Genomic DNA, 12,318 nt, shown 5'->3' on the forward strand with positions numbered 1-12,318 from the left:
CAGAAGAAAAACAACAGTATACGAACTTACAATACTGAGCATCTATAAAACACCTAATATGCAGTTATACTTACTTGTAATCATTCAAGCAATAATCATCTTCAAGTTCCACATTATTCCAAATTAAGTGCTGTTGACAGATAGGAATACCTTAGGGAAAGGTTATTAAAAAATGGTTAAAAATTCAATAGAATCCTCAGAAGAATATGATACAAAACTATGTCATTAAAAAAATGAAGGAAATGGAGGAGAAAATTAAAGTGGAGCAGGAAGAGGGGAAAATAAACATACTTCTAAATTTAATGCTAAGTGTTTAGCTAAAATTTACAGAATCATAGGTTTATAAAAGACATGACTAGGACTTCCAGCCAAGATGGAAGTATAGGTAGATACACTTTGCCTCCTCACACAACCAAAAGAAGGACACCAACAAATTTAAAAACAAAAAATAGCCAGGACTACCAGAAAACTGAGCTGTATGGAAGTCCAACAACCAAGGAGTTAAAGAAGAAATATTCATCCAGACTAGTTGGAGGGGCAGAGAGGACTCACAGCAATGTGGCAGCTGGAGGACCAGCTTGGGCAATGCAGTATCTGGCAGACCAGGTAAGGTGGCTGCTGGTGGAATGGGAGGTCCCACATTTGCATGCAGATAAACTGGAAGGAACACCTGGGGAGCAAGACTGCATAACCCAGAGTTCCACCGTGGGGAAATAAAGCCTCAAAACCTCTGACTGAAAAAACCTGTGGGGGTTGTGGCAGCAGGAGAAACTCCCAGCCTCACAGGAGAGTTCGTTGAAGAGACCCACAGGGTACTAGAACATACACAAAGCTACCAACATGAGAATCAGCACCAGAAGGGCCCAATGTGCTTGTGGGTACTAGGGAAAGTGATGGAAAGCCAGTGGAGAGCTGAGTAAGCTGAATTGTTTCCTGTCTGACCTCTCCTGTACACACATTGACACAAAGCAGTAACACGAATTGCAATGCCCTGGCAAATACCTACGATTCCACCCCTTACTATGTAACAGGCACAACAAGACAAAAATATATGGCCCAAATGAAACAATGTACCAAAGCTCCAAAAACAGAACTAAGTGGTAAAGAGATAGCCAGCCGACTAGATGCAGGGTTCAAAACACTTGCAATAAGAATTAATATGGTCCCAAAATAAAGGAAGAAGTGAAGGCTATGCAAAATGAAATAAAGGAAAATGCACAGGGAACCAACAGTGACAGGAAGGAAACCAGGACTCAAATCAACAATTTGTCCCAGCAGGAAGAAATAAACATTTAACCACAATAGAATGAAGACACAAGAATTCAAAAAAATAAGGAGAGGCTGAGCAACCTTCAAGACAACTTTAAACATTCCAACATTCAAATCATTGTGGTGCCAGGAGGAGAAGAGGAAGAGCAAGAAGCTAAAAGCTTATTTGAAAAAATAATGAAGGAGAACTTCCCTAGTCTGACAAAGGAAATTAACTTCCAGGAAGTCCAGGAAACTCAGAGAGTCCCAAACAAGTTGGACCCAAGGAAGCACATACCAAGGCACATCATAATTACATTACCCAAGACTAAAGATGAGAGAATCTTAAAAGCAACAAGAAGACAGAAGAGAGTTACCTACAAAGGAGTTTCAATAAGACTATCAGCTGATTCCTCAAAAGAAACCTTACAAGCAAGACGAGCCTGGAAAGAAGTATTCCAAGTCATGAAAGGCAAGGACCTATATCCAAGATTACTCTATCCAGTAAAGTTGTCATTTGCAATGGAAGAGCAGATAAAGTGCTTCCCAGATAAGGTCAAGTTAAAGGAGTTCATCATCTCCAAGCCCTTATTATATGAAATGTTAAAGGGACATATCTAAAAAAAAAGGAGATGATTGAAACTATGATCAGTAAAATGACAACCTCACAACCACCAACAGCTGAACATAAACAGCACAAGAACAAAAACTGAGCAAATAACTAGAACAGCAACAGAATCACAGAAATAGAGACCACCTGGAGGGTTATCAGTGGGGAAGGGAGAGGGAAAGTGGGGGTAATAAGAAGCATATATGGTAGGTACAAAATAGGCAGGGGGAGGTTAAGAACAGTATAGGAAATGGAGGAGGCAAAGAACTTATATGTATGATTCATGGACATGAACTAAGGTTGGGGAATGCTGGTGGGAGAGGAGGGTGCAGGGCAGAGGGGAATAAAGAAGAGAAAAAATGGGACAACTGTAATAGTATAATCAATAAAACATATTTTAAAAATAAAACAATCATAAATTTAAAAATAGTAAAACATAAAAGGCATGGTTAAATGTCAATGTAGTCCAATCTATTCAATTTAGAAAAGAACAGTATATTTCAGTAACTCTCTGGCCTTGAAACAAGGGCCCCTTTAAAAGACAACTTATCATGAATCAGCCATAAGGAATTTAAGATTTAAAGCATAGAAGCCAGTTCTAAATGCTGCAAAGTACAGCCTTCATTTAGTTATATTCAGGGTTAAAAGTATGAGTGGGGATGAGAGAAATGGATAAAGGGGGTTAAAATGTACAAACTCCCATCTATAAAATAAGCCATATGAATGTAATGTACAACATGGGAACTACAATTAACAATACTGTGTCAAATATCTAAAGGTAGCTTAAGAGAGATCTAAAAATTTTCATCACAAGAAAAAAACTTGTAACTGTGTGCTGATGGATGTTAAGTAGACTTATTGTGGAGTTCATCTGCAATGACAAATACTAAATTGTTATGATGTACACCTGAAACTAAAGTAATATGTTAATTATAACTAAATAAAAATATAGAACATTTAGTTTACTGTCCTTAGGGGTTTGTACTCTAAAAATCAACAAACAACAAGTGTTTGTGGAGAGATTGTAGAGAAAAGGGAACTCTAGTGCTCTGTTGGTGGGAATGGAGACTGGTGCAGCCACTGTGGAAAACATTATGGAATTTCCTCAGAAAACTAAAAATGGATCTGCCTTTTGAGCCAGCAATACCACTGCTGGGATAATACCCTAAGAATCCTGAAACACCAATTTAAAAGAACTCATGTACCCCAATGGTCATAGCAGCACAATTTACAATAGCCAAGTGTTGGAAGTAATCTAAGTGTCCATCGGTAAATGAGAGGATTAAAAAACTGTGGTACATTTACACAATGGAATACTATGCAGCAGAAAGAAGGAGCTCCTACCCTGTGAGACACTATGGATGGAAATGGAAAGCATTATGCTAAGCAAAATAAGCCAGGCAGTGAAAGACAAATACTATATGATCTCACATATAAGTGGAACCTAATCACCAAAACAAACAATCAAGCAAAATACAAGCAGAGACATTGAAATAAAGAACAATCTGACAGTAACCACAGGGAAGGTGGGAGAGGGTAATGGGGGGGAAGGGAAGGGAGGGAAGGGTTTTCAGGAACAACTATAAAGGACATGTGGACAAAACCAGGGCAAGGTGGAAACAGGGGAGGGAGGTGGGGATGGCTGGGGTGGGTGGGGTGTGGTGGGGGGGGGGTAAATGCAGACAACTCTACTTGAACAACAATAAAATAATTTTTAAAAATCTATGGTACATTTACACAATGGAATGCTATGCAGCAGAAAGAAAGAAGGAGCTCCTACCCTTCATGATAGCATGAATGGAACTGGAGAGCATTATGCTAAGTGAAATAAGCCAGGCAGTGAACGAGAAATACCATATGATTTCACTTATAAGTGGAATGTAATCAACAAAACAAACAAGCAAGCAAAGTACAACCAGAGACATTGAAATGAGGAACAAGCTGACAGTGACGAGAGGAGTGGGGAGAAGGATAATGGGGAATAATAGGAGAAGGGCTATCAAGGAACCCATATAAAGGACACAAGGACAAAGCTGATGGGGATGGGGTTGGTTCGAGGGGGGGAGGTGGGGATGGGTAGGTTGAGGGGGGCGTGGTGGGGTGAAAATGAAGACAACTGTAATTGAACTGAATAAAAATATAAAGTAAAATAAAACTTTGTTCCAAGAGTAACATGCCCACATAGAATAATGATTGTATATGTATGAGTTTATTTGGTGGTTAAGATGGCATCTTTCACATCTTTTATGAATGGAAAGGTCAGTAATTTTGAAGAGGAGCATCAGAAAATAGTTTTAAAAAAACAATATATTACAAAATTTCTTGTATGTGATTATAGTTATAATTGTTTGTTAACAAGCTTTTCTGTAGGGCCTGAACACTAATTACAGAATAATTCAATATTGGGGGCAGTATATTCTGAACAATTTTCAATGCTGAAAATTATAGTATATAAGACTCTTCCTTTACATTTTTGTGATGTTAAAAGAATATTAAGTTATATACAATATTCCATCATAAATTATATTTTTTCTATAAAATAAGTTGACTAGAATAGCAACAGTAAGTGCTATTTACAAATATAGTCATGATCACATATCACTTAGTACAGCTTTGTATATAATAGTGAATAATTGGATAGGTGAAAATATCTTTTAATAGTAATAGAAATTTCTATTTTATCCAAATAGAAATTTGGGTAAAAATAAATTATGAGAGAAATATATATTAAAGTGCCATCCATTCGTTAAACACACACAAAAAATGTTTTAAGAGGAAATATGCCCAAAATGTTATGAATAGATTCTATAGGTCTAGAGGCTGGAAAGTCAAGATCAAGGTTCCAGCAAATTAGGTTTCATTGTGAGCCCTCTTCTTTTTGCCTGCAGGCATCTGATATTTTCCTGTATGTTCACATGACTTCTTTTCAAGTGTATACAGAGAAAAAGGTTTTCTGGTGTCTCTTCTCAAAAGGACACTAATCCCGTAAGTAGGTACCATCCTCATGACCTCATCCAATCCTAATAATGTCTCAATCATGTTTGCTTTGCCTTTTTTAGAGTTTTCATGCAGATATGTTTGTGTTGAGAATGTGTTTATATCTACATTTAGAAATAAACCAGAATCAGTAGGATTTATGGATAATTAAAGACAACACTATGACACAGTTCTCATCTCCCAATATTTCCTCGCAAACCAATACAGAATAAAAAGAAAGAAAATGATACAAAGAAACCATGCTCTTATCCCTCATATCTTGAAGTCAAACAATATCCAAACTTTCAAAATAACTAATAAAAAAGGGCAATCACCCATTCCAAGTGGGGGAAGTCCCATTCTCCTGCCCCTACAGGTTCACTGAAAGAAACTTTGGCAAAGATAAGAGGGAAGCAAGTGACAGTATGTAAGTTCAACATAAAATCATCACAAGGGAGATGAAGGTCATTCTAAGTCTGAAAAGTCTACAAAAAAGACTCAGGTAGATTAGAACACTAACTAAAAGGAAGGGATTTCATTTTATTTTTTATTGTTTTTCAGTTGCAGTTGTCCCCATTTTCCCCCCATTACTTTCCCCTGCCCTACCCATCCCCTACCTACCACATTCAATCCTTCCTCCACCCTTGTCTATGTCCTTGGATCCTATTTTAATACCTATAAAGAAGGGATTTTAAAAGCCAAGCAATATGAAGAATCTTGGAGGAGGGCATGTTGGGGAGGGGTGAAAAAAAAGAGGAAGGGCATCCTTTAGTAATATAGTAGTCAAGGAGAAAAAGAACAAGGGGTGAAAACTTGTTCTTTTTAACCCCAAGAGTTCTAAAAGACAAAAAAACCCATAAACTGCAGGACTCACAACTCCCTCAATCATCACAAAACATGAAACATGTACTAAAATATCTGCACATTGCCATAATGATAGGAAGAGCAACATTAAACAAAATCTGTAAAACACCTCTATACCACAAAAAAATCAACAAGATAAAAATTAGCAATCCACACAGTTAACAGTAAAAACTAGCAAACAAAATTCTACACCTTATCAACCAAGTAATTACCTATCACATTGATGTTTCTCTCCCTCTCTTTCTCCCTCCCTTCCCCTCTCTCCAAAAATAAATACACTCTTTTAAAAAAATGAACTAGAGAAGAGATGGTATATAAAGAGGATAACATATTTTAACATTACAAATAGAAAAATGATCTACACCAGAAAACCATATTTCAATTAGATATAGGTAAAAATTATTAAACATCATTCTAACCTCCTTTACCCATTTATTCATCAAATATTTCAATGCCTATTCTTTCTTAAAACATTTACTCTCAATTACAGTTAACAGACATTATTATATTAGTTTCAGTGTACATTCTGGTGGTTCAATATCACATAATTTATCATCCTGATAAATCTCACACCCATCTGACACCTTACATAGTTATTAAGTCTAATAACTATGCTTTTTATTGATTATGCTTTTGAAATACTGAAGTACGACTATATTTCCCATGGTATGCTTTACAACTCCATGAATATTTTGTAACAACCAGTTTGAATTCCTTAATCCCTTCACAATTTTCACCCATCTCCCAGCCCCCATCTCATCTGGGAACCTTCAAAACATTCTCTGTATCTTTGATTCTGTTTTTGTCCTACAAGTTTCCTTATTTTGTTTTTTAGATTCAACTGTTGACAGATATGTATTTATTACCATTTCATTGTTCATATTTTGTTCTTCTTCTTAAAGAAGACCCTTTAAAATTTCATACAATATTGGTTTGTTAATAATGAACTTCTTTTCCTGTCTGGGAAGCTCTTCATCTGTCCTTTGATTATAAGTGATAGTTTTACCAGGTAGAGTAATCTTGGTTGTAGGTCTTTGCTTTTCATCACTTTGAATATTTCTGGCCAATCCCTTCTAGCCTGCAATTTTTTTTTGATAAATCAGCTAATGACAGTCTAATGGGAACTCCCCTGTAGGTAACTAACTGCTTTTCTCCTGCTGCTTTTAAGATTCCCTCTTTGTCTTTAATCTTTGGCATTTTAAATATGATATGTCTTGGTGTGGGACTCTTTGGGTTCATCTTGTATGGAACTTTGTGTACTTCCTGGATTTGTATATCTATTTCCTTCACCAAATTAGAGAAGTATTCTGCCATTATTTTTTCAAGTAGATTTTCAATTTCTTGCTCTCTCTCTTCACCTTCTGGCAACCCCATGATGCAAATTTTGCTATACTTGAAATAGTCCCAGAGGCTCCTTATGCTATCCTCATTTTTTTGGATTCTGTTTCTTTTTGCTCTCCTGATCAAGAGTTTTTTCTTCCTTATGTTCCAAATTGCCAATCTGATTCTTGGTGTCATCCATTCTACTGTTGATTCTTTGTTAATTTATTTCACACTGGTTCTTTTTCTGGAGTTTTGTTCTGTTCTTTAATTTGGGCCATGTTTCTTTGTCTCCTCATTTTGGTAGCCTCCCTGAATTTTTTCTGTGTTTTAGGTAAAGCTTCTATGTCTCCCATGCTTGGCAGAGTGGCCTAATGTAGTAGGTGTCCTGTAGGTTACAGTGGCACAACCTCTCTTATCACCAAAGCAGCGCATTTGAGGTGTGTCCCCATGTGGGCTGCACACCCTCCTCTTTCAGTCGAGCCTTGAGTGCTGTTGGCACATCAATGGGAGGGATTTATCCAGGCCAATCAGTTGTAAGGACTACCTGTTATCACTAATAGCCACCCTCCAACCACTGTGGAGGATCAGCTATGCAGGGCCCCCCTCCAAAGAGCAGGACGAACTTAAGCAGGACTCTGGCGCCCACCAAGTTGGCCCTTTGAGTATGTTACTTGTGGAGGTGGTTGGGTGGTGTTGTTTTGATGTAGCCTGAGGCTGTTCACTGGGTGTGCTGTCTCTGGGGCCTCCCAGAAGGACAAAACGAGGTCAGCCACCACCTGGGACAATTGCTATAAGGTATAAGGCTACCTGATGATGGCTGCTACTTGTGCTGGGCTTGGAGGTGCCCCAGAGAGGCCAAATGTGAACCAAGCCATCTGCTGCTAGTGCCAGGCCAGTCATCACTTAGCAAGAGGTATGGGGCTCAATAAGGCGAGATGCTGCTTGTTTGAGAGAATTTAGGAAAATGTGAAGCATGAGCCAAGACAATCCACTCATATGGAAAAGTCACTGGCAATAGCTTGAGTGGGCTTGAACATTGCGGGGAGTAAAGCCTGAGGGAGTAATCAGGTTGGGGCAAGCTGTATGGGACAGGCTGGCAGAGTCCCAGATGTGGTGCCTGACTGCCAGCTCTGTGGGAGGAAGGCTCAGCAATGGAACTATGGCCTCTTGCATTGGAAGAGAAGTGAACCCCTGTAGCCCTTACCCTGATGACAAACAATTCAGTTCCTCCCTTATGTCTCTGGTGTCTTTCAAGCTAGTGCCCCTATGCAGGAGCTCAGAGGGAGTGATTCCAAGTAAGTCTGTGAGTGGGCCCTTTAAGGGAAACTTCCTGGGACTCCAGAAGTTTCTGTCTTTTCAGCCTAAATCCCTGCTGGTTTTTACAGCCAGAAGCGATGCAAACTTCTCTCCCTGGCACTGGAACCCTGAACTGTGGGACCTGGTGTGGGGCTGGAACCCTTTATTCCTCAGGGAACCCTCCCTAGATAAGATATCCCTCCCAATTTTTATCCATCACCCATAGGTTTGAGACTAGCTCGTTCCACATCTCCACCCCTTCTGCCAGTCTCAATGTGTTTTCTTATTTAATTCTGTAGCTGTATGACTTCCATTCAGCTTGGTTTTTGGCAGCTCTGAATGATGGGTGTTCTACAGTTTAGTTGCAATTTTGATGTGGTTGTAGGAGGAAATGAGTACTGTATTTACCTATACCACCATCTTGACCAGATGTCTCTCAATGTCTATTCTAGATCAGGCATTATACTGAGCTAAAATTATACTGATGAAGAAGAAAGAAGACCTTGCCTTCATGAGGCTTATATTTTATGTAAGACAGATAAAAATAATGTTAATAATAAACTCGTTTATCCATATGCTTATCTATAATATAATGCTAGGTTATTCAATGCAATGAAAACCAATATAGCAGGGTAAAGAGTGACTGGCATAAAGAGTGACTGGCACAGGTGGAGGGTGGGGGTGTATTTTTATAAGAGTGGTCAAGAAAGGCATAAGTAATTAACATGTGAAAATTTTAATAAGGTATGAAAGGAGCAATAAGGCTATCTGAAAGAGGAGATACCTTCAGGCATGAAGATGCTGAACTTACTGAAGAAAGAACAACAGGGAAAGCATACCTCAAGGAGAATTATTAAAATGAAGAGTAATCAAAGGCTGGGTTAAAGATATCTGTAAAAAAAGAATTTACATGCAACAGTAATTAGTTTGATATCCATAAGTCTTCCTGTTTTAGGGATTTTTCCATTCATCTCTTGATACATGTAATATCCCAGCTTCACACCATCTGTATTAGACATCGTTCTCCAAAGGAAAAAAACCAAAAGGCTGTGTCGGGGCGTAGAGAGAGAGGGAGAGAGAGGGGAAATTGACTCATCAAGGCAGGCAATTCCAAAATCTACAAGGCATGTTGGAGACTCAGAAGGGCCTTTATTTTCCAGTATGAATTTGAACTTGCCTGCTGTAGAACCAAGGGAAGCAAATGTCACAGATGAAATATGAAGGCCATCTGGGGAATTCTGTCTTGTTCAAGGCAGGCTGGTCTTTTTAGTCTATTCAGACCTGGAACTAATTTGAAGAGGCCCACCCACATTATAGAGGGCAATTTTCTTTACCCAAAAGTCACCAATTCAAATGTTAATCTCATCCCTTACAGAAACACTCAGAATAATGTTTGATCAAATGTCTCAGTACCCCATAGCCCAGTCAAGTTGATATATGAAATTAACCAGCCTACCATCTCCCTGCTTCTATTTTCCACCTTAGCCTTAAAAACTCTCAAGTTTTAGGACTTCCAGCCAAGATGGTGGCATAGGTAGACACACTGTGCCTCCTCCCACAACCAAGATAGGGACAGCAACAATTTAGAAACAAAATAAGAACCAGAACTGGCAGAAAACTAAACTACATGGAAGTCAGACAACCAAGAAGTTAAAATAGACCCGTTCATCCAGACCAGTAGGAGGGACAGAGTTGGGCAGCTAGGTGTGGGTTACAGGGTAGAAAGCAGAAAGCATTGGGAACAGGTGCATAAGGCATCCGGGGCATGCAAGACTGCACTGGGTGGACCCCGAGTATGAAAGATGTAGCTAGCAGGCCCCAGCCGAGGGGTGGCAAATGGCAGACCCAGCAAGGTGGGAAATGCACAGCGAGCAACCCAGGATCCCAGCGATGAGAAGTAGAGCCTTGGGACATTGATTGAAACACTTGTGGGGGTTGAGGTGCAGGAAGAGACTCCTAGCCTCACAGGAGAGGTCCTTGGAAAGACCCACAGGGTGCACAAGCCCACCCACACAGGAACTGGCATCAGAGGGGCCCAGTTTGCTCAGGGGAAGTGGCAGAAGGGGCTGAGGTCTGAAGGAGAGTGGAGCGAATGCCATTGTTCCCTCTCAGACCCCACCCCCACATACAACCTCACAACCCAGTAACTGGGGTGCCCGCCCTGGTAAACACTTAAGGCTCCACCCCTCATATGTAGCAGGCATGACAAGACCAAAGGGAGAAAAAAAAAAGAAAAAGATGGCTCAAACCGAACTGAAAGCTGCACAACCATTACTTTTAAGCGACCAAGAGATAGCCAACCTATCAGATGCACAGTTCAAAGCACTGGTGATCAAGACGCTCACAGAATTGGTTGATTTTGGTCACAAATTACATGAACAAACGCAGGCTACAATAAGAGAAATGTAGGAAAATTCACAGGGAACCAATAGTGATGGGAAGAAAACTGGGACTCAAATCAATGGAGTGGACCAGAAGGAAGAAAGAAACAACCAAAGAGAAAAGAATGAGGAAACAAGAATTTTAAAAAATGAGAAGAGGCTTAGGGACCTCCAGGACACCTTTAAACATTCCAACATCCGAATTATAGGGGTACCAGAAGGAGAAGAAGAAACACAACAAGTGGAAAAGTTATTTGACCAAATAATAAAGGAGAACTTCCCCAATCTGGCAAGGAAAATAGACTTCCAGGAAGTCCAGGGAGCTCAGAGAGTCCCAAAGAAGTTGGACCCAAGGAGGAACATGCCAAGGCACATCATACATTAGCCAAGGTAAAAATGAAGGAGGGAATTCTAGAAGCAGCAAGAGATAAGGGGACAGTAACCTACAAAGGAGTGACCAAAAGACTGTCATCTGATTTCTCAAGAGACCTTGCAGGCAAGAAGGGGCTGGAAAGAAGTATTCCAAGTCATGAAAGGCATGGACCTACATCCCAGATTGCTCCATCCAGCAAAGCTTTCTTTCAGAATGGAAGGGCAGATAAAGTGCTTCTTAGATAAGGCCAAGTTAAAAGAGTTCATCATCACAAAGCCCTTATTTTATGAAATGTTAAAGGGACTTATCTAAGAATAGAGGATTAAAAAAACATGTATAGTAAACGGACAGCAAACTCACAATTATTAACAACCACACCTAAAACAAAAAGAAAAAGAAAATAAGCAAACAACTAGAACAGGAATGGACCCACAGAAATGGAGACCACATGGAGGGTTAGCAACAGGGTAGTGGGAGGAGGAGAGGGGGGAAAAGGTATGGAGAATAAGTAGCATAGATGGTAGGTAGAAAATACATGGGGGAGGGCAAGAATAGTATGGGAAATGTAGAAGCTAAAGAACTTATAAGTATGACACATGGACATGAACTAAAGTGGGGGAAGTGGGTGGGAGAGGGTGTACAGGGTGGAGGGGAATGAAGGGGGGATAATGGGACAACTCTAACAGCATAATCAGTAAAATATATTTAAAAAGAAAATAAAAAAAAACTCTGTTTCCTACTTTTCTAATCCCAATAGGAAGACCAAAAAAACTCCTCCCATTTTCTTTGCACATGAACAGCATACTCATTATTTTATATCACTGGGGTGAAATAAGACTGTGGTCCTCTTCTGATATTCATGCTTTATGGACTTGCCTTCCAGTCTAAGTGACTTATCTAAGTATTCTTCCCAAAGTTCTCACTCAAAGAAAATTCTAGAGCCAGTTGCTAAAGTAGTAATTTTTTTACATGTATTTTATTGATTATGCTATTACAGTTGTCCTATTTCCCCCCTTCACTCCCTTCCACCCTGCCACCCCCTCCCACCCACATTCCCCCCACTTTAGTTCATGCCCATGTGTCATAACTTATTTAGCTTCTACATTTCCCACACCATTCCTGCCCTCTGCTATTTTCTACCTATTGTCCATGCTACTTATTCTCTATATCTTTTCCCCCTCTCTCCTCCTCCCACTTCCCTGTTGCTAACCCTCCATGTGATCTCCATTTCTGTGGTTCCACTCCTG

General features: G+C 39.7%; 1 protein-coding gene across 3 annotated transcripts in view; it reads right to left on the reverse strand.

Annotated features, from left to right (window-relative positions):
* ZFAND4 (zinc finger AN1-type containing 4) overlaps positions 1-12,318 on the reverse strand; it is a 167,152-nt gene that overhangs the window by 78,199 nt on the left and 76,635 nt on the right. For 2 of the 3 annotated variants that reach the window (XM_045842053.1, XM_045842052.1), the window contains one exon: positions 75-150. The exons of the other annotated variant lie outside the window; for it this stretch is intronic. Coding sequence is in view for 1 of the 2 variants with exons in the window: in XM_045842052.1 (XP_045698008.1) it covers positions 75-150 (76 nt within the window). In the remaining variant the exon portion in view is untranslated. The remainder of the gene's footprint in view (positions 1-74; positions 151-12,318) is intronic. 3 annotated transcript variants of the gene reach the window in all.

The sequence above is a fragment of the Phyllostomus hastatus genome, unplaced genomic scaffold (genome assembly GCF_019186645.2).
Source record: "Phyllostomus hastatus isolate PE091 unplaced genomic scaffold, TTU_PhHast_1.1 phas_contig_38, whole genome shotgun sequence".
Classification (NCBI taxonomy): domain Eukaryota; kingdom Metazoa; phylum Chordata; class Mammalia; order Chiroptera; family Phyllostomidae; genus Phyllostomus; species Phyllostomus hastatus.